Source organism: Phytophthora sojae (assembly GCF_000149755.1).
Source record: "Phytophthora sojae unplaced genomic scaffold PHYSOscaffold_8, whole genome shotgun sequence".
NCBI classification, from domain to species: Eukaryota; Oomycota; class Peronosporomycetes; order Peronosporales; family Peronosporaceae; genus Phytophthora; species Phytophthora sojae.
Window position 1 is genome coordinate 2,879,547 of NW_009258122.1, and position 21,086 is coordinate 2,900,632.

Sequence of the window (21,086 nt, forward strand, 5' to 3'; positions counted from 1 at the left end):
TTACGGTCAGTACGGATAATGATCCCTTTGTAAGTGAAGCGAGTGCGAGCGCTCAGAGTGCATGCGTCTAATAATACCTGCTCAGGCCTGTGCAAATGATAGACTTTTATTAGGTGCTTCTAATAATTTTGTCAGCGAGTGCCAGCATTTGTCGAAGGTAATCATAATTTGACTAGATTATTGCAATAGTGCCAGCATTTGGCAAAAGTCTACTGGGAGTCATGACCAGCAAGAAAGAAACTTCCCGAGTGGCCAAGTTACTCAAGACGCCTCTCATGGCGTGTACCATACACGCGTCACGCTTCGGCGCGTTTGACGGCACCCGCCTGAATATCGTGCCGGCACGGACGGAAGGCTTGCGAGAACAACTGAAAGAGGCGCTGGTCCGGGATCTGATCGACGACGCTCCTTTCGAGTTCATGTGGTTGGGCACTTTTGGAGCTGCAAACGCTGGCGAATCGCTTGTCAAGGCCATCATTGACCCAAGCGTGAGTCTGGAGGAGGCGCTTGGGGGTCACAGACAGAGGTTTACTCCCTACTTATCCCAACTATTGGCGCTGCGAGGACTGATTGCGTTCGGGGTGCTGGAACATTGTATGGAGAAACGGTACCGCGTGGAGTTTGGGCTTCCTGTTCCTGGCTCAGGGCCCAAGAAAATCGCGATCCCCTACCGCGCGGCGGATATTCCTTCAAAGTATCCTTCTTTATGCCGTGGATAGGGGCGCCCAAGCTTTGATCGATACTGGAGCGCTGCTGGCTGGCGTGGCAAACCATGACGCGGCTGAATTCCTCCTCTTACAACCAGATTTTGAGTTTCAGGGCGTGACGTACTACGACAGTCGCGAGGCGTTCAACTGCTGGGTGGTTGTGGAGAAGCACCGACGCCTTGTGACGCCGCTGAAGAGCGCGTCGATGCACGAGAAGGAGACGTTCGTGATCTTCGACGAGGCGCGATCGCGAGGATCCGACATGAAATTGCCTCACGAAGCCTCGGCCTTGCTGACTCTGGGCCCGAAGCTCACGAAGGACAAACTGATGCAAGGTGCGGGTCGGATGCGGCAGCTCGGATGCAGCCAAACGATGTGGATCGCGAGCTTCGATGAGGTAGCGCAGAGTGTTCTGCAAAGTAGCGACAAGAGTGAAGTCTCGGGCTTGACTGCTGTCGACGTGCTGAACTGGGTCGTGGACAACACGAAAGCGGAGTCTGTACGTGGATTACTGGAGTGGGCCGGCAACGGCATTCACTTCCGCAAGACGCAGCTGGACCCAACCACTGAGTTGATTGATGAGAATTGGTCGCTGGAATTCTTGTACGAAGGAAACCTCAAGCCCGTCAAGCTTTCGCACGCCAAAGAGAACAAGGTCCGGGGGCTGGACGATGCGCTGATTGCTCGAATCTGTGAACGAGGCGCCAAATACGGACTGGACGACGAAGTGTACGTGAGCTTGCACACGGACGAGTGCGAGCGCGAGCTGCAGATGGAAGAGGAAGTGCAACACCAGCGGGAGCTCAAACTGGCGCAATACATCCCCGCATCGGAGAAGACGTGGAACTATAGTGCCACCTTGCAGGCGAAGTCTGTGAAGGAGCTGGCTGGAGTCGTGGAGGTCGTCGACATGGAGAGCTTCATTCGCAAGTGGGTTCGGCCTGAGGCAGTCGCTGACTTGGCTTGGTCCCGCGCTCGCATCTTCGGCACTGAAAACTTTTTCTCGACCATTCTGGCGCGTGAAGGCAAGGATCAGCTGAGTGACTTCCTGCGCGTGGTCGATGTGATGGTGGTGCTTGGTAACGGCGAGGTTCTGCTGGTGTCCGGGTGCGAGGCGGACCACATCCTGCAGCTGTTGTGGTCAAGCCGCAGAGATTTGGCCAAGATCAGCGTTCGCTTTGTCAACCTCGCCTTCGCTTACAAGAGTATCCGAAGTGTTGATGCTACAGCCAAGTTTGGTGATGGAATCGATCTAGAGCTCGGGTCCGGCGCTGGTGCTGGTAGTCTGACGTTGCTGGCGACAGTTGCGAGCCACGTCTACAACGGCGAGACAATGGTTGGTGAGCGCCAACAAGGAGAACTGAAGCCTGTCTTCCGCGAGTTCCTCGGTCTCTTAAACCAGCGAGAGGGACGTTGAGCAACTTTGTCAAGTCGCGCGGCAACACGCACAAGTGGACGCACTCGTTCCTGCAGGAGCTCTGCGCCCGCATGGACCTGGACGACTGCATCTAAGGTAGGGAGCGAGGGGGTTAGTCGGGCGTGAGCGCATTTTATTAGACACGAAACAAGTTCTCTTATAATTCGAAGCAATCTATCGACAAAGGAATGCTCAATATCCAAATCCATACAACGTGAAGTCTTCGTGGCACGTTGGTTCTCACCACAGTGCCCGCACACTTTCATACAATAGCAGCGCGTAACAGGCCAAGACAGTCCAAGATGAAGGGACCGTGGATGGTCATCTTCGGGTGGAGAAACGACGTGGAGTTCGTAAGCTTGGATCTTGATCCATCAATACGAACGTTGAGATGATTCTCAGAAACTCACCAGTAAAGCGACCGACACATTTTGGGTTATGGTCATATTCGCTTTTCCTCCTTCTTGTGATCGCCATGAACCGAAGTTGGCAACCTAGTCAAACCTCGGCTGCGGTCGAGTCAACCCGTTCGCAGACGATCGCATAGTTCCGGTCTCGGTCTTCAGCGAGCACGAGGTTGATCAACTCCACGAGGTTCGTCGGCGTCTGGAAGCTGCAGCCGACGATGTCCACAAACGCGGAGACGTTTGGTACGATCCGTGGCTGCCGGCGTACGGCTGCGCGCTGCAGAAGACAAAGGTGAACGCGGCGGTGGTGAAGCTCGAGGTGCTTTTCGTCGACGGGTGGGAGCGCACGCTGCACTTCCTGCTGACGGGCGAGTGTGTTCATAGCGCCGTCCCCAAGGCGTATCACGTGCTGCACTGCGCCGACTTGGACTCGGCGCTGGAGGAGAACTTCAACAAAAAGTTCGACTCGAAGCTGTGGAAAGCGCAACAGGGCAAAGGCTCGAAGCGGAGCGCAGCGATTAACGACTTGGGGCATCAGAAGACGCCGCAGTTCATTGCAGCCGTGGTGCGTCGTGCGGTTGCTGCAGTCACTTCGGCCAAGGAAGAGAACGAAGACAACGGGTTTGAACGTGACAAGCGGTTTTCTCCCCACGGCGGAACGACGGATGTTGGGCAGCACACTGGGGGACGACCTCGTGACACCTGCTGGCCGCTAGTACACGCGGCGATATCGCGCAACCTCTGCTGTGGTCCAGGTTTGTTCCGGAAGACGATGGCAATGTTTCACTTGGGTTTGCTCAAGAAGACGATTTACCAGACTCAAGGAGCCTTTCGACGAGGGATCGACGTGAAAAGCGGGTGCGACTCAGTGGACGACTTGTTTTCCACGCTGGAAGTCGTTGTTTAGAGCCTCGTGGAGCTTCTGGACGGCGGGTACGACGTCTCCGGTCTGCAAGACGAATGCGCTGCGCTCCGGGCCAACGTTGACGAATTAATCGGTCAGTTGAACCGACAGAGTACATCGCAGTACCATCTACCAGACTCCACAGCGTTGCAACAACTCAACGCACTGAGTTCCGAAGTGCTGATTGAATCCCCTAAGCGAGGCAAGGGTTTGAACGGTGATGAAGATGCAGAAGAGCGCCGCCGCCGTGCGTTGGGAAATCTGAACGGGTGCTGGTTCATTGACGGAGCGATGTGCAGTCTCCGAGATCTGCTCGGGTGGGAGAAAACCACCGGCACATCGAACGCGAATAAGTGCGTCTTGGTGCTGCGGACGGTGGAGACGTTCATGTTCACGAGATCTCATGAACTGGTGGATGACGATCAAGTTGCCGACAACGACGAAGGACAATTCGTCGAGCAGATGCAGTCACTCGTTACCGCCTACCAAAATGCCGCGGCTACGTGGCGTCAGCTCCCTCGAGATAAGTCCGTCTTGGACGTGGAGCAGCGCAGTCGTGAACTGCTCGTGCTGTGGATTGCGTTCTGTCTCGTTCACAAAAGTTGTGTTGTCGACGTGCCGCTGTGTGCCGAATACAACATTGCGCTGGACTGGAAGGACCTCAAGGTGGCGGTTCTGAGCGAGCGAGCTGCCATCTCCGCGCTACAAAACGTTGCCGAGTACAGTCGCGGGTGGAATGACCGCACCAAGGGGCTCCAGCTCTTTCACATGACGAACCAAGGCCCCACGTTTGGGTTCGCGCGAAGGTTTGGACTGGACAGCAGCGCGATGGTCGCTGCCTACAACCGCACTTGGGTCATGAAATTGAAATCTATCCGCCGCTCAGGTTTCCCCCAAATGAGATTAGAGTGAAGTCCTTACTGACAATCGCTTGCAATATCATATTGTCGAAATGTCCACGCAAACACCACTATTCAAAGACTATGACTTTTAGGTTTTCAAACAACAGTTTCTTTAATCTATGAGCTAGTTTTCTAAACAATTCCCTTGAGCATCTTCACAACTTGAGGCGCCGTTGGGCGCTGCACTGGGTCAATTTGACAGCATGCCGCGCTGATCTGGCGAATTCGCTGACGGCATTCGTCCGAGAAGCTAGGGCGTAGGATTCTCGACATCGCGTTTGCCCAGATCTGGAAGCGGTTTTTCTCTCCAGTCGTCGGTGCCTCATTGATGGCCATACCCCTGTCAAGTGCCGATAGCACCGCGCCGAACGAGTAAATGTCTGCCTGTTCTGAGTATCTCTTGCCTTCGACAACTTCCGTCTTGGTGGCCCCCGCCTCTAAATGCTCCTGTGGGCTGCGACTCAAGCCAAATCCGACAAGTTTAGCTTTCAAAGTCTTCGTGAGAAGGACATTCCGCGACCGAATTCCGCGATGGAGAAGCGGTGGGGATCGTGAATGCAGGTACTCCACAGCGAGCCCGATCCCAATAGCGATTCGAAGAACGTCCTTGGCTAAGAGTGACGCGGTGTTCTTGGCCAAATATGCTTGCAGGTTTCCTGTGGGGTAGTACTCGACCACCATGACCAAGCTGTTGGAGTTGTTCCATGCTACACCGAAGACCGACACGATATTAGGATGTGTCAAGCTGGCACTGAGCTCGATCTCCTTCACAAATTGGTCGGGGTCGTTAGAGGTTGGTGAGTCAGTCTCCAGCAGCTTCTTGATCACAACTTGTTGACCTCGGTACGTGCCGAGCCATACCTCTCTGGCACCTCTAGTCGACAATGATCGTTCGAAGGTGAGGCTGTCGTACGGGATTCGTCGTCCTATCAACGATACACTATTGAAAAGTGTCTCCACCACCACGTTCGAGTCAGATGCGCATTCACTTTCCATTTGCCGAGCGGGGGTGTTGACGCGTGGACACGACTCGATCACCCGCTCGGTGTCCGTGTCTTCCGTTGGCACGTCAGTGAGTTGTTCCGGGCTCGTGGTGTCGTTGTTGGGACCAGCATTTGAGCTGCCATTGTGCACCTTGGGGGTTGGGACGACTGCTTCACGATCGTTCTTTTTGTATTGCTTCTTGTTGACAAACAACGCGAGACCAACCACCCCAACGAGAACGCAAATTCCAGCAGCAACTGCCGCAGGAGACACCAACTTCGAGTCGTTTGTCGCCCCGGACGTCGTTCCGAAATCCTCGGCCAGCCATCGCGAGACCCAAGGGCTGCCTTGAACCTGCTGCATTCCGGTCTTAATCTCCAGAGATATGTTTGCTGTAGTGCGACAAGGCAAGACCAAAGATCCAAAGCCGCCGTTTTGGTCAGCCCGAGCACACTCATTCCACGCAGGCTCGTAGATCTGGTCGATCATGTGGACAGCGAAAACCCCGTAGGAATTGTTGTCGAAGTGACTTGTCCAGGCGTGTTTCCGGACTCGCGGCGTCGGTATCGCGTCTGATTTCCCCCTAGTCACCCATATTGAGGTATGTGCGTCACTAGTATCGCTGAAGTCTTGCACGACACACCTGGCTGCCTTCAGTATTTGATCTCCTGTACACAGCTGACTGGTATAACTGGGCGTGCTATCTGGCTGAATGCATGCGTGCTCTTGACATCCAACGTACCGAAGCTCAACGAGTGAAACATCATGGAGCGGCCAGATCTGCACGGCCTCGTTGGTTGGGGACACAGCAAACCCAGAGTCCCATAGCAGTGCTCGTTGGGCGATCCCTAGCAATCTACTCCAGTCGAGACGAAGCTGCTTGAGCCTATATTCGACCGCTGACGGGATGCTAAAGTTGCTGAACGGAGTCGCTGCGTCACCTGCTTTGGCACGGTAGTAGAGCTGTCGAGCGACGTCGGAATTGGTTCCATCCCAGGCGTAGGTGGACATTTCTGGAGGCAAATCTGTGTCCATGTACGCTTGGTACTCCTTCATTGATTATAGAACGAGAAGACGGATTGATACTTGCTTTCTGCGAGGTAGAAGCTCGAATGACGAGGTTACAGACAATGCAGTTATCGGAGGCGACATATTCGCAATGATCGTGTGTTCACTGGATTTATCTCAACGACAAATGATCTGATGTCTGAAGGCCTGAGAGCCGAAGCCGTCCGTTGTCAGGTGCCTCATTGGGTTGGTCCGACAAAAATTAATGGTGTAACGAGCAAAAACATACTCCAACGGACGGTTGCTTGATAAGGTTGAATGCCGACAGAATGAGGTGACGACGTCGACGACAAAAATTATTTGGTCATTTCTACTATGGTTTAGGGCTTCCTTCTTGGTCAATGAGATACAAGTCGATCGTCGAAAGCAGTCCAATCATTCATGCAATCTTTCGGCCTCAGAGTTTGAATACTGCACGTTGTCGTCCATGTACATGGAAGTCTGACCTCTGCACGGACTATCAAGTGCACACCGAAATCGAAATTGTCACTGACGTCGGGCTAAACTCCTTCAACTTATCTTACTTCCTTTTGATTGACAATCAAAGTTCGTGAACACCTTAACGGGGGGGGGGGGGGGGGGGGTATTTGAAATATGCCGTCCTAATCGCCTCCACTCAGCATCCGCACCACCTGACCAGCGGTCGGCCGTTGCCTCGGTTCATGGTGGCAGCACGCCTCGCTGATGCGGTGCCCTTTGAGAGCGCGCTGATAAAGTCGATGCTTTCGAACGAAACGCGCTTACCGGCGAGGTGCTCGCTGCCGAGCAGCTTCTTCATGGTGTAGTTGGAGCCCGCGCTGAATTCCCCCTGGTAGCTGCCCTGATGGCTCGGCCGGAATCGAATGGTGCTGTCGATACTGCGCCGAGATCCGGTCAATCTGCTTTCGATAGTCCCCACCGTCATCCGTCCTCGCGAGATTCGGTCTTCCTCCGACACAGTATCTTTCACAGCCTGGTACGAAACTTCAGGGGACGGAGGGTTGTTCACAGGTGGCGACAGAGCGCTATGTTGGCGGAGTTCTTGCTGCGTCTCTGTAGAAGGACAACGACCAGCACGACAGCTCCACCGACAACCAGCGCACCGGCGACGATGGGAATGAGGTAAAACAAACTAAATCCATCCTCGCCTCCGGTCGATGAAGACGACGTTGAGTCGCTCAAGGCTCCCCCTCCAAAGTCCTCCACGAGCCAGCGAGAGACCCTGGACTTCTTCTCTCGCAGCCCACACCTCGTCGGGTACGTTCATGGTCGTGTGGCAGGCGAGCACTAGTGGCCCATACCCGTCGTTCTGGTCCTTTGCGGCGCGCCGCCGTACGCTGGCTCATTGTCATGGTCCACCGTGTGGATAGTCAGCACCGTGTATGAGATGTTGCTGAAGTCGTCGGTCCACGCGTGCCTCCGGGCCCGAGGAACTGGGACCACCTTTGGATTCCCGCCGGTGATCCACATCGCGGCGTGGATTGACTTGGGGTCTTGGAAGTCCGCCATGACGCAGCGAGCGGCCTTGAGCATCTGCTCGCCGTTGCAGTACAAGTTGCTCAAGCTCGTGGTGCCGTTCGGCTCGGGGCAGCTCGTCTCCTCGCAGCCCACGGCTTGGAACTGCACCGACGGAATGGCGAGGTCAGACATGGAGTGGCCTCCGAGCGTCCAGATCTCCACCGCATTTCCAGCATCAAGACGTTCCTGGACTCTGTTGGGCACGAAAAAATCGGTTAGCTGGGCCACGGAGTCACCCACTTTGGCGCGTAGGTACAGCTGTCTAGCCAGGTCCGAGTTGGCCCCGTCAAATGCGAAGAAGGTAGAATTCGAAGGCAGGACCGCGTTCATGAACGAGTTTGACGAGTCGAGTCGACGTCCATGGACCACCTTCATGTCAGTTGACACTTCCTGAACAGTAGCTGTTGGCTGGCAGGAAAATATTCTACTGTCCAAAGCGGTCTAGTACGAAGGTCGGAGATCCGACTTATTAATCGTCAATTGTCCCTAGCGCGAAGGACGCGGAGGCCAGACGCCGTTCACGCAACGGCAGCAGTGGACAACTGAGGCGTTAGGGTGAAGACGTCAAACGGTTAATGTGCTGGGGGGCACTGGCCCGGCGGGCGTTCACGACGGGATCGACAGTGCGTGCGTTTCGACACAGGGCGGCGTCGACGTCCGTTGGAAACCCACAGCATGCATGCCCAAACCGTTCTCAGAGCGAAGGCGTGTTAGCGAGCGAGTGGGGCTTTCATGTTCACTGGTGACAGCGCGCGAAATCGCTTCGCTCTACCGACATCAACATCAACATCGACGTGCCCATCCGTTTGTTTCGGTGCGGACAGTGAGCGCGGCGGGATAAGCTGAGACTTTAGGAACATGGACACCTTCAAGTCCAACTGCGGGCAAATGCAGATATGATATCTCTTCGGCGACTGATAGGATTGGTAGTTGATAGTCTCCGGCCTCGAATGGGTCCACGCCGCCGTCTCACTCTGAGATTTGCCGCGTGAAGCGACAGCGACGGCCATGCGTCTCTCGGAGCTGGTCACCTTGACGACGTTGTGGGCCCTGGCTCACGGCCAGACCATCACGTTCCGCAGCCTCGAGGCCGCCGCGTCTGGGTCCTACTCCTCCTCCTCAGCACTGCCCACCAACGCGTCGTTCGTCTTCGACGGCACCAACTCGGACATCGCGCAGCAGCTCTACATCCGCCACAAAGCGGGCGACACGGGCGTCGCCCTCGACCTCACGTTTGTCCCCAGCGCCGTGACCAAGCGGCTGAGTCCTCTCAACATCGCCTTCAACGACCTGCCGGGCCTCGTCCAGCGCGCTGTGCTCTGGGACTCGGGCTTCGCCGTCTCGCCCGACAACGACCCGGTGCAGATCTGGACCATGGGCGACTACTCCATAACCGACATCGCCATCCCCAAGGCCGACGTGGCCAACGTGGACTGCACGTTCCTCAACTGCTCGCAGCCCAACGCCGAGACGGCCTACTTCACGAAGACCTGCACGGGCTACCAGATCCTCAACGCCTCTCGCTGCGTCGTGGATCTGTTCGAGGACCCAGGCGCTGGCAGCTTCCTGGGAACAATGTGGTCAACTGGGGGATTTCCCAACAGGACACCTGAGCTGAGACTAAGAGAGCACACGTGGACACAGGACATCGACGAGTTCGGAGGCAACATCACCTTCTCCGTCTACTCGGTTCACACGGTGCCCAGTAGGGAGGACTCAACTTGGAATGTGTGTCCGTCGGGCTACGGGTCGTTGACGGTGCCGTGCATCCCAAGAAACCAGGTCTCGGACGCGTACATGGTTGCAAACACCTCGGTGCCTACGGGCAGTGCGTGGGTCACGACGTGGCTGGAAGACGAGTTCGCGGGGGACTCGGGTTTCAACAAGCTCCTGCTGATCCCCATTCTACTGAGTGTGTTGCTCGTTATTGGTGGTGTTGGCTGGTACTTGTGGCGGCTGAGGGCGAAGAAGCTGGCGGAGAAGTTGACCTACGAGTATGGCGCAGTCTCCCCGCACTACTGGAGTGGGGGCACCCCTGACATGGTGGTTCGCCCCATGGTGGTGACTAGCCAATTGACGTCTCAGTTCTCGACGCTCTCGAGCCACTACGAGAGCGTCGGCTCCAACAAGACGCTGCAGATACTGCTGGGCAGTGAGCACCTGCAAGGGAAGCACATCCCGTTCGAAAGCTTGGCGTTTGAGAAGGCCATCTCCAAGGGAGCATCGGGGGAAGTCTGGATCTGCGAGTATAATGGCCAAAAGGTGGCGGTGAAGAGGCTGCTGCAGACCAAGCACCAGAGAGCGCACGATGTTCAGGCTTTCGCTGAAGAAATTGAGCTCAGCGCCAGCCTCGCTCACCCCAATATCGTCGAGTTCATCGGCGTGGCATGGAACACTCTCAACAACTTGGTGATGGTCATAGAGCTCCTTCCTATGGGGAGTCTGCAACGTTATCTAAGAGAGGACGGGATGTTATTATCATGGAGCAATGGCAAGCTTGAGATGGCCATCGGAATCGCCTCAGCGCTGGAATACCTGCACGCTCGGACGCCTCCGCTGATCCATCGCGACCTCAAGTCCAGCAACATTTTGCTGACCAAGACGCTGGAGCCAAAGCTGATCGACTTCGGTGCCAGTCGAGACACTATCGACCTCACAATGACGGGCGGGATTGGAACGCCGTACTGGACGGCGCCCGAGGTGCTGGAAGGAAAGCGATACTCGCAGCGAGCCGATATCTATTCCTTCGGTGTGGTCTTGTCCGAGCTTGACACGGGCAAAGCTCCGTACGCAGATGCTGTGACGGAGAACGGAGGCATGCCAAAGCCGTTCTACGTTCTGCAGGACGTCATGGCTGGCCGGTTGCGGCCAAGCTTCTCGAAAAACTGCCCCGTGTGGATCAAGCGACTTGGATTGGCGTGCTTGGCGCTCGAACCTAGAAATCGACCAACCGTCCGCGAGTTGGTACACGAACTTCAAAGTCGCGGTGGGACGGAGGTCGCAGAATGTAAATAAGTAAGCTCTAAACTCTAACTTTTGACTATCTAGGACGCAGCGTGTTCATGAATCTAAGTCGTCTATGAGGACTTCTACTGTGTAGGTTAAATCTCGTCGGACACTTGCAGCATCTTCGCAACTTGTGCTGCTGTCGGTCGTCGTGCGGGGTCATGCTGGCAACAGGCCACACCAATCCGGCGAATTCTGGTAGGGCATTGTTCAGAAAAACTCGGTCGCAGCATCCCCGCCATCACGTCCGACAGAATCTGGAAAGGCTTGGGCTTTTTCCCCTCCGACGTCAACGCGTCGTGGTACGGGATCTTGCCCGTGTCCAGCTCTGACAACACTACGCCGAACGAGTAAATGTCCACCTGCTCCATGTATCGCTTACCCTCGAGGATCTCCGGCGCCGTCCAGTAGGGCGTGCCCACGCCTGCCGTCATGGAGTGCTCCTGTCGATTGCGACTCACGCCAAAGTCGATGAGCTTCGCCTCGAGCTTTTGAGTCAGCAAAATGTTCTTCGACTTGAGGTCTCGATGGATGAGCGGAGGCGTGCGGGAGTGCAAGTACTCGAGCGCGCGCGCCACTCCAACAGCGATGTGAATTTTGTCTTTCGCCCAGGTCATGAGGTCGGCGTGCTTTTCGAGGTACGCTTGTAGGTCCCCCATGGGAAAGAATTCGAGCGCCATGACCAAGTTGTTGAGGCTGTTCCAGGCCACGCCAATGAACGACACGATGTTGGGGTGCATCAAACTGGCGCTGAGCTCGATCTCCTGCGCAAACTCCTCCACTTCATCGGCTTGATGGGCCTTGGCTTGCAGCAACCGCTTGATGGCGAGCTGCTGGCACTGGTACTCTCCCAGCCACACCTCTCCACACGCACCCTTGGACAGAGCTCGCTTGAAGACGAGACTCTCGAACGGCAGCCGTTTGGCGACCAGGAACTCGCTTCCGAGTAGAATCTGCAAGGTTTGATTCGACCCGGACCCGAACTCGCTGGCGGAGCTGGTACTCGACAGAAACTTGATGGTTTTGTCGACGTTCCGGTGAGAACCGGTAAACGTGTCGTCGATAGTCGGCGCGCTTGAGCCGTCGGGGGCAAAGTCGTTCTCAGGCTTGTTGTCTTCCTTGAACGTCGGCGCTCGGAACGTCTCCAGGTAGATGAGAGAGTCCTCGAGCGCGTCCGACTCGTCATTACTCTGTCGCTTCCGCTTGACGTACACGAAGAGCGCAATGAGGCCGACAACCACGACAACCCCAGCCACGATCGGGGCGATCAGCAGCGGATTAAACCCGCTTTCGCCGTCTGAGACCGAGGCCGAAGCCGACTGTCCGACGCCTCCGTTCGAGAAATCCTCGACGAGCCACCGCGAGACCCACGGCGTGGGCTGAGCCTCCAGCATGGCGCTCTTGACCTCGTCCGTGATGTTTGTGCGCGAGTGGCACGACAGCACGAGAGACCCGTAGCCGCCGTTCTGCTTGGAGGTGGGGCACACATTGTACGCTGCCTCGTCCTCCTGATCCACAGTGTGGATGGCCAGCACCGTGTACGAGACGTTGGTGGAGTCGTCCTTCCACTGGTGCTTCCTGGCCCTGGGCGTCGGCATCACCTCCGGGTTGCCGCCGGTCATCCACATGGCCCCGTGGATCTGCACGGTCTCGGTAAAGTCCTCCATGACGCAGCGCACGGCGTGGAGCATCTGCTCGCCGTTGCAGTACAAGTTGCTCAAGCTCAGCGTGTCGTCGGGCTGCGAGCAGTTGGTCGCCACGCAGCCCACAGCCTCGAACTGCACCAGTGGAACCGCGAGGTCCGTCATGGAGTGGCCCGCGAGCGGCCAGATCCGCACCGCCTTGTTGTCCAGCGTGACGCCGAAGCCCGAGTCCCACAGCAGCGCGCGCTGCGCCATGCCCGACAGGTCGTCCCATTCGACGCCGAGCGAGTCGAGGCGCTCCTGAACCGCGTCCGGAACGCTGATGGTGGGGAGCTTGGTCGTCAAGCCGCCAGCTTTGGCGCGCAGGTACAGCTGGGTTGCCAGGTCCGAGTTGGTGCCGTCGAAGGCGAAGAACGTGGCGTTCGAAGGCAGCACCGCGTCCTTGTAGGAGTCGGACACCAAGCGTCGAGTGCCACCTACAACCATCGTGGAAGTGGCTCGCAGCAGGAGAAAGCGCGAATGCTGCACGGCTGAAGGAGACCGACATGCCTCGGAATGCGTTTCGCGACAGGCCGAAGTCCGCACCCGTAGCTAGTGAACCGACCTGGGGCCGTTTAATAACTAACGATAACTGCATCTGAGCCCGTTGATACTGGACATTTCGTTTTCTAAGCACAAGTACACTTCCACCGATGCATGTACATGTGTGTACATGTACTCGACGAATACTGTGGTTTCCTTCTGCGGGTTTGAAGATGTTCCATTCCTTCTGCGCTTGCTGTGCTTGAAGCGGTAACGGATGACCGGCAGTCAAGTTGTTGCTTGCTTGAACAAGTGCACGAAATCCATTGAGCGCGTTCCCATCGCTGGTGGTCCGTGGGGCACACGAGCGAGCGGGTGGTGCTGCTTGATCGAAAGAGCACGTAAAGGCCGCAGCTCGGCTCAGCGTTGCAGTGGTCGTGACTCGCGATCATCCAGCCACCTGTTTCGAACCTAAAATGGATGCACAGACAGTGGCACTCTTCGGACAGCAGATCCGATAGTTGGCAGGCCCACTACGTTAGGAAACTCACGGTTTAACAGCATACCGACGCAGCTTTACGTTATTTTAAAAACAACAAAAATGCTTTTATAGCCAGCGCCTTCCAGCCGGGGTGTAATCAATGGGTACATGTATGATATCTCTGTTACGTCCGTTACGCGTATGGCGAGCGTCCAGCAGTGCTGGAAGGTCAGCATGACACGGACGTGAAGACCGGAACGCGCCAGTCATTCCCCAATCTGCAACGCGCCCGTCAGCCATGCAGTGGCGCGTCCTCCCAGCACTGCTCGCGGCCGTCGCCAGCCTCGCTCACGCTCAGACCGTCACGTTCCGCAGCCTCGAGGAGACTTCGTCCGCCTCTTCGTCCTCCTCCTTCGTCTTTAATGGGAGCAACTCGGACATCGCGCGGCAGCTGCACATCCGCCACCGGGCGGGCGCCACGGGCGACAGCATCTCGCTCACGGAGGTGCCGACGGCGGTCAAGGACCGCCTGGACGCGCTCAACATCGCCTTCGACGACCTGCCGGGCCTCGTGCAGCGCGCCGTGCTCTGGGACACGGGCTTCGCCATCGCGCCGGGCAACAAGCCCGTGCAGATCTGGCCCATGGGCAACCGCACCATGGCCGACATCGCCGTGCAGAAGTACGAGGTGAGCAACGTGCAGTGCACCTTCACCAACTGCTCGCAGCCGAACGGCGTGACCGCCTTCTACAGCCACACGTGCACGGGCTTCCAGATGCAGAACACCTCGCACTGCGTGGCCAACGACTTCGTGGACGACGCGGCGTCGACGTACTTGGGAAACATGTGGGCAAGTGGCGGTGACCCGGACGTGATACCGGAGATCGAGCTTCGTGATCACACCTGGTCGGAGTACATCGCTGAGTTCAATGGCACGTTTGATTTCTCCGTCTACGTGGTGCACACGGTGTCCAGCTCCGACGAGGTGGCCTGGGGCGCGTGCCCTGACGACGGCGAGTACGGGGCAGTGAGCATCCCGTGCGCGCGCAGGGATCAGTTCACTGACGCGTACATGGCCGAGAACACGACGACGCCCACGGGCACGGCGTGGGTGACCACGTGGCTGCAGGAAGAGTTCGCGGGGGAGGACGACGACGGGTTCAACTTGGTGCTGCTGGTGCCGATTATCCTCGGAGTTCTCGTCGTCATTGGCCTCGGCTGGTTCTTCTGGAGACGCCGGGCCAAGCAGCGCGCGCAGAAGTCGACGACTAATCCCCACTGCGAGCTCGAAGTGGACTCCGTGCAGTACATGACCATGGGGGCGCCGGAACTGAACCCGACTATGATGAGCAGCCACCCGACCACGCAGGGCTCGACCATCTCCAGTCAGCACTACGAGAGCGCGGGCTCCAACAAGACGCTCAAAATCTTGCTGGGCAGCGAGCAACTGCAGGGCAAGCGCATCCCGTTCGACAGCATCATCTTCGAGCGAGCGCTGTCCAAGGGCGCGTCGGGAGAGGTCTGGATCTGCGAGTACAACGGGCAGAAGGTGGCGGCCAAGCGGCTGCTGCAGACCAAGGACCAGAAGGCCGAGAACGTCCAGGCCTTCGCCGAGGAGATCCAGCTCAGCGCCAGCCTCGTGCACCCGCACATCGTTGAGTTCATCGGCGTGGCCTGGAACAGCCTCAACAACCTCATCATGGTGCTCGAGTTCTTCCCCAAGGGCAATCTGCAGAACTACCTGCATAAGCACGGAGACCTCCTCTCCTGGGCGCGGGACAAGATCCACATGGCCATCGGCGTGGCTCAGGCGCTCGAGTACCTGCACGCGCGCACGCCTCCGCTCATCCACCGTGACCTCAAGTCCAACAACATCTTGCTCACGGATCAGCTGGAGCCCAAGCTCATCGACTTTGGTGTGAGTCGGGACACCATCGACCTCACCATGACGGCGGGAGTGGGCACGCCCTACTGGACCGCGCCCGAGATCCACGAGGGCAAGCGGTACACGGAGCAGGCGGACATCTACTCGTTCGGCGTGGTGCTCACGGAGCTGGACACGTGCAAGATCCCGTACTCCAACGCCGCGACCGAGGGCGGCGGCATGCCCAAGCCCTTCCAGATCCTGCAGGACGTCATGGCTGGCAAGCTGCGCCCCAGCTTCTCCCAGGACTGCCCGCCTCGCATCCAGCGGATCGGTCTCGCGTGTCTGTCCATTGACCCATCAGCTCGCCCCACGGCACGCGAGCTGGTCAAGGAGCTTGGAGGGGGCGGTCAGGACTAAGCTGTGGGAGAAGAGTCTCGGTGCGGAAGCAGCACTATGGAGCAACTGTAGCAATGTCCAGTAACGCGTCAATATAAGTCGAACCAAAGCCAAGCAAAGCACCACAAATTAGGAAGTTGAAGTGAGCTTGATTTTCGAATCTGATTGGCAGATCATGGCTGACGCGAAATTCAGTTTTTGGCAGCCACTTCCGGTGTAGGTCTCCGATATGCAGGCTTTAAGTCGCTGAGATGGCCATTTGGCGTTTTTCAGCTGCATCAAGATGAGATATCGGAGCCTCGCCTTTGTGGTGGTGGTGGTAGCACTGCTGCTGGTGGAGTTTTGCCTCGCGTGGAATCGCCCCAGCTCTTGCGGATCCGACCGTTCGCCACACTCGACAGCACCAGCAGTGCCAAGCTCGACTGAGCCCGTGGGTACTTCCTCCACCCCCGATACCAGCTCCTTCCCGGCGTCACCACCTGCGTCTTCTTCCTCCGGAGAACGCTCCAATGCGTGTGAGTGTTCACCACCGCCGACGTTGGTATCGGCTGCGTCGGTTGCAGGGGGTTCAGCAGCCGAAAGTTCAAGTGACGGAGCAACATCGGATATTGCACAGCAGCTCTACGATCGCTACGCTGCAGGCGATAAAGTTGATGAATTGACGTTGGAAGCAGTACCGGCCGCGGTGCAAACAAGGCTGCACAACCTCTCTGTGAATTTCGAAGACCTTCCTGGGCTGCTGCAGCGCGCTGTTCTCTGGGACTCCGGGTTCGCCGTCACCTCGGATGATCGCGCCGTGCAAGTCTGGACTCTCGACAACCGCTCCATGGCAGACCTAGCGATCTCTGTCGACGAGTTCAATGCCGCAGGGTGTGAGGCGTTAACTTGTGCTGACTCAAACGGTGGAACAGCTCAAACCTATAAAGCTTGTCGTCAAAGCCCAGTTGATGTGCTAGCAGCCTCGAAATGCGTTGTGGAAGTCTTTGAAAGTGACAGCAGCTCGAACGGCATCGTGTGGTCGACCGGTGGCAACTCAACCACGCTCCCAGATATCCGAGTCGTTAAGAACTCAGGCGTCACCTCGTGCGGGTGCAGCTACACCGTTTACTCGATTCACACGGCATCACCACTCGAGCAATCTTCAATTGAGAGCGGATGTCCCGCTGATCCACGGTCTGCGTCCCTGGTTATCCCGTGCTACGGAAACGATACTGTTCCAGACGCGTTGCGAGACCGAATCACAACTCCAAAGGGGTCCGACTGGGTAATTCAATGGATCTTAGAGCATGGGGGCTTTGATCCGACAACGGAATCATCCAGAGCGCCATCTCAAGGTTCTGCATCGGCGACGACGGAGGCTGGCGGCGGTGGCGGCGGTGGATTGAGCTGGTGGTGGCTCCTGATCATTGTGCTACTCATCCTTCTGTTGATCATTGCAACCGTTGTTGCTTGTCGCCACTGCCACCGTCTAAGCCGCTTCACCTCGCCGCCTGATAACACCACGTATATCTTCGTCGGTGGTCGGATGTGGGCCGTCGAAGATGATACTCATGGTCGAGGAGCAGGCTACTGGCTCCGATTCGCGAACTGGTGCAGGAAGACATTCAACTTTTTCAACTAAGTTCTTCAGAGCTGTAAAAAAATGCAGGTCTGATCACTAAACCATTCGGCATCCCATCGTGTTATGCTTTTCAACTACCACCGCTGGAGCGGGGCTGGATGAGGGATGCACTGAGCGCCATTCCGCAGTTTCTGTGGGCTGTGCAGCTTGACCCTGCCGAATTGATGAGCGGTAAGCTACGACTTTACTGATATCGCGGGGGTCACCAGCGCGAAAGAAGGGATTAAGTGCCATGGTGTTGCTGCTTTAGGTCATGATTAGAGAGCAACTCGCACAAGAACCCAATCGAAAGATCTTTGGCCAGCTCCGCTGTTGGGTCCGCCCTCGACGCCTCCGCTGCCTCCAGACGCTGGCGGAGATCGCCTATCCTGTGAACCCAAACATCCTTCAGTGCCTTCTCCCTCATCCTCCCAATTTTCCCCAGCAGGAGCACGCTGTCTTCATCAGTTGGAATAAACATCTCCAACACAATTTTCCCGGTTCTAAACTCCTTCGCGGCACCACAAAAATTAGCGAAACTTGCTCTGGATGCTCCTTCACCATCGTCATCAGTCCCAATTGATCCAGTAGTAGCGCGAGACTCTCCCCGTTCACCGAATTCACCGGAGTTGTCAGTATCTGGAGCAGTCACAGCCGATCCCCACGAGTTGCGCCACGACTCGCCTTCGTATAATAAAACGAGTATGCCCCCAACATTCGCCGCGCTTGAAACTCGGTAGGGGAAAAGCAAATCTGCTCCGAAGAGGGGAAAACAGGTCAATCCTAACAGTTGGTCACGGGTATGATGGTCAAATAGGTCACACATCAGGACGCTGGGTCACGTGACCAAACTTAACAGGTCACACCCATTGATGCAGACGGTAAGATGCGCGCACGCCCGCATGAGAATGAGAGCAAAATGCATACTTAAGTATGCAGCTTCGAAGCGGACGAGGGCCCACTTCTCTTCAGCCTGAAGAATTCAGACATCATACAAGTTTCTCAGTACACACGACACCTCTTTCAATGCTTTCGTACTCTGTCAGTGCGGTTTCCTACAGGACACGACGTGCTGCACCGTGAGTTGCTGCTGTGTTACAGTTGAAGCTGGCTAAGTGCTGCACTGTGGGCTGCCTATCATCTTGCACAGCGTGCTTGCTACTAGCAAAAGTACCATGTTGCGCTGCAAGTCCTTACCATGCTAAAATGTGTGCTTCCTACCATTTACACTGCAAGAGACCGCCTACCATGCATGTTGCACGGGCAGTAGTTACATTGCTAAACAGTGAGCTGCTACCACGCGTGTGTGATGCTCGTAGTATGAGCGCAGATCGCAATACCCTAGATAGAGGAGGTGGTGCTACCTACCATGTTGCAGTACGAGCACCGTACAAAGTCACCAACCCGTGCTTACGGGACTCCGCTCGCATTCAGCGCTTGAGCTCAAGGACTCAGCGTCACGTAGCGTTATCTCGACCTAGCCTTCAGTCTTGCTCGACGTGTGGGGCCCCGTAACCTCGCTCGAGGTCGAAGTCGAGTACCCCGCCGCCCGCTGTTCCTGGGATCACAGCGTTGCCGAAGGCCATGGGTATGCTGCACAGATTTGGCCGCACACTCGACTCGCCGTCTCGTTTCGTTTCAAGGTGCGGCGCATTGCAGTCATTTAGCCTAACTAACGGCCTAGCAAATGCCCGATCCTCCAGCGCTTACAATTCACTCTGCCTACCTTGCAAGGTGACAGCATATGCACACTTGCTACGGTGTTGCCAGTGAGAGTGAAGGTCCGCTGGTCGAGCGTCCAGCTTCGGCTTGGAGGGACGCGAGCACTGTTGTCCACCGCGACGGTGAGCGGGGGAGATCCTCGCGACTCGGCCGTCTCGGAGGCATAACGACTGTATTTGTAGCGAAGAGTCAGAGCTGTAAGTAGGTTTCGGAACACTATTATAAAGGACCAGGGAAGCTAGCGCTCCGAGCAAACCAAAGCTCTGTTTAGCTTAAGAGGTTGATTTCAAAGTAATCTGTGTATGTGTTTCAGCTGACTCCTGCTAGTGCCTTCTGCTAGCGTCTTCTACCAAACCGACCCCTCTCTCTCTCTCTCTCTCTCTCTCTCTCTCTCTCTCTCTCTCTCTCTCTCTCTCTGTCGTTGGCATTGGTTTCGCTGTTCCTCCCTTTCCTACTGCCCGCTTGGTAGCGTCGCTCTGTAGAAGCCACCCGATGAGTGGGCTGGGCTCGCTTCTGTGAAAACCTCCACTACACTTATCATGTATTTGCCTACCATATTTCACTGCTAGTAGTACCATGCTATATTTTGAGCCGCCTACCATACAGAATTGCACCTAGCTTTCATTCTACACAATAACGCAACTCAACGATTACAAAGTACACAGAGGCAACCGGCTCGTATAGTGCGACATGGTATTATAGTAATAGTACAAGTAGACTGTAGGGCTACACACCCTCCCATGAACAACTTCGTCGACACAGGGAACCCATTATGAAATTTCGACATCGTTTCCGGATTCTATTTCGTGCTTTGTAGCATTCACTTAGAAAATTTATACGCGCCTAGAAGTAGCTAACCCATCGCACCACAGCTCAGCACTCGAGCTTGACACGTCAACATGAGACGGCCCCCATCGCGTAATGTAGGTCACGAAAAGGTATTTCTCACGAATATGCGGCACCGCGCGTTGTTATCCATTGCGTCAGGCCGCCGACATTGTGGGGTCAGAGAAGAGCAAAGACTTATGAGAGCAGCCTACCATCGCCACTGATGACTCTGAATCCTGCTCTAGTGCTGGAGGCCGACGATGCCGAGATGGATCATAAAACAGCAGACTATCGTCCAGACGACTCTTTTGACTACGAAAGCGCGGAATAATGGTGCGGAAGTCGCTCTCTGTCAGGAGCAGAATCGCTATAACGCATTTACTTACAACCAAACCGTTTGCGAATTACATGTGACCTCATTCGCTTAGGTCACGTGACCAAAGTAAGGATTTAACCCGTGACCAAAATGTAGGATTGACCTAAAAATCCGGTTACCATCTGCTCGAGTGGATTTCTCGTCAAAGTACCAGAAGCGCTCCAACGGATCGCACTGGTGTGGTTTCCATCGGTCTCGCTGGAACCTCCGGTATTTACGACCGCCCTGCCAAAGTCGCTGGGCTGTGAATTCGCACTTGTCGTTGAGCTTCTCGTGCAAGGCTATAGCTAGTAAAACTCTGCGGAAAGAACTTGACGCCATCCTCCGGCAGCTCATCAGCTCCTTCCTCTCGACAGGGCCAATTTTTCCCCAGTACGACACCAGCAGCCTCTCCACGAACTTGGATGGGAGCGCAACCGTGTACTCCATCGGACACTGTGGGTTTGGCACAAAGTGGCAGTGAAGGTGGTTTGCCAAATAAATGTCCGACTTCGAGCCCAGAAAGTGCTTGTACGCGATATCCCGGACGGCCCTCTCCAACGTCTCCTTTGTCGTCTTTCAGCAAACGCTGGACAGGTAGTAAGGCACTCGCGAGCGACGCCTCCGAAGATGTAGAAACGCTGCTCAACTATGTCCGCAACTCGCACAACTTCTTTGGACTCGCGCTTCGGCTGATCAGACATAATACGATTCAGCGATCCCTCCATGACATGGTCAAGCTCTTCAGCGGCAGTCCGGAGCTCCTCGAGACCCCATAAC

General features: G+C 56.2%; 7 protein-coding genes across 7 annotated transcripts; 5 read left to right on the plus strand and 2 right to left on the minus strand.

Moving 5' to 3' along the window:
* Positions 1-221: 221 nt before the first annotated feature.
* Positions 222-2,219, plus strand: PHYSODRAFT_337963 (hypothetical protein; the record flags this gene model as incomplete). Its single annotated transcript, XM_009535684.1, has 3 exons — positions 222-694; positions 720-2,047; positions 2,110-2,219. 3 exons carry the CDS (start codon positions 222-224, stop codon positions 2,217-2,219), a joined length of 1,911 nt encoding a protein of 636 aa, XP_009533979.1.
* A 207-nt stretch (positions 2,220-2,426) lies between these two features.
* On the plus strand, positions 2,427-4,347 carry PHYSODRAFT_337964 (hypothetical protein; the record flags this gene model as incomplete). The annotated part of the gene is made up of 3 exons (XM_009535685.1): positions 2,427-2,477; positions 2,623-3,399; positions 3,439-4,347. The coding sequence occupies 3 exons, from the start codon at positions 2,427-2,429 to the stop codon at positions 4,345-4,347; spliced, it is 1,737 nt and encodes a 578-aa protein (XP_009533980.1).
* Positions 4,348-4,469: 122 nt separating this feature from the next.
* On the minus strand, positions 4,470-8,261 carry PHYSODRAFT_519978 (hypothetical protein; the record flags this gene model as incomplete). Its single annotated transcript, XM_009535686.1, has 2 exons — positions 4,470-6,265; positions 8,123-8,261. The coding sequence occupies 2 exons, from the start codon at positions 8,259-8,261 to the stop codon at positions 4,470-4,472; spliced, it is 1,935 nt and encodes a 644-aa protein (XP_009533981.1).
* A 633-nt stretch (positions 8,262-8,894) lies between these two features.
* PHYSODRAFT_337966 (hypothetical protein) lies at positions 8,895-10,901 on the plus strand (the record flags this gene model as incomplete). Its single annotated transcript, XM_009535687.1, has 1 exon — positions 8,895-10,901. One exon carries the CDS (start codon positions 8,895-8,897, stop codon positions 10,899-10,901), a length of 2,007 nt encoding a protein of 668 aa, XP_009533982.1.
* An 86-nt stretch (positions 10,902-10,987) lies between these two features.
* On the minus strand, positions 10,988-13,021 carry PHYSODRAFT_337967 (hypothetical protein; the record flags this gene model as incomplete). Its single annotated transcript, XM_009535688.1, has 1 exon — positions 10,988-13,021. One exon carries the CDS (start codon positions 13,019-13,021, stop codon positions 10,988-10,990), a length of 2,034 nt encoding a protein of 677 aa, XP_009533983.1.
* An 815-nt stretch (positions 13,022-13,836) lies between these two features.
* Positions 13,837-15,822, plus strand: PHYSODRAFT_520072 (hypothetical protein; the record flags this gene model as incomplete). The annotated part of the gene is made up of 1 exon (XM_009535689.1): positions 13,837-15,822. One exon carries the CDS (start codon positions 13,837-13,839, stop codon positions 15,820-15,822), a length of 1,986 nt encoding a protein of 661 aa, XP_009533984.1.
* Positions 15,823-16,627: 805 nt separating this feature from the next.
* PHYSODRAFT_521043 (hypothetical protein) lies at positions 16,628-17,422 on the plus strand (the record flags this gene model as incomplete). Its single annotated transcript, XM_009535690.1, has 1 exon — positions 16,628-17,422. The coding sequence occupies one exon, from the start codon at positions 16,628-16,630 to the stop codon at positions 17,420-17,422; it is 795 nt and encodes a 264-aa protein (XP_009533985.1).
* Positions 17,423-21,086: the final 3,664 nt, after the last annotated feature.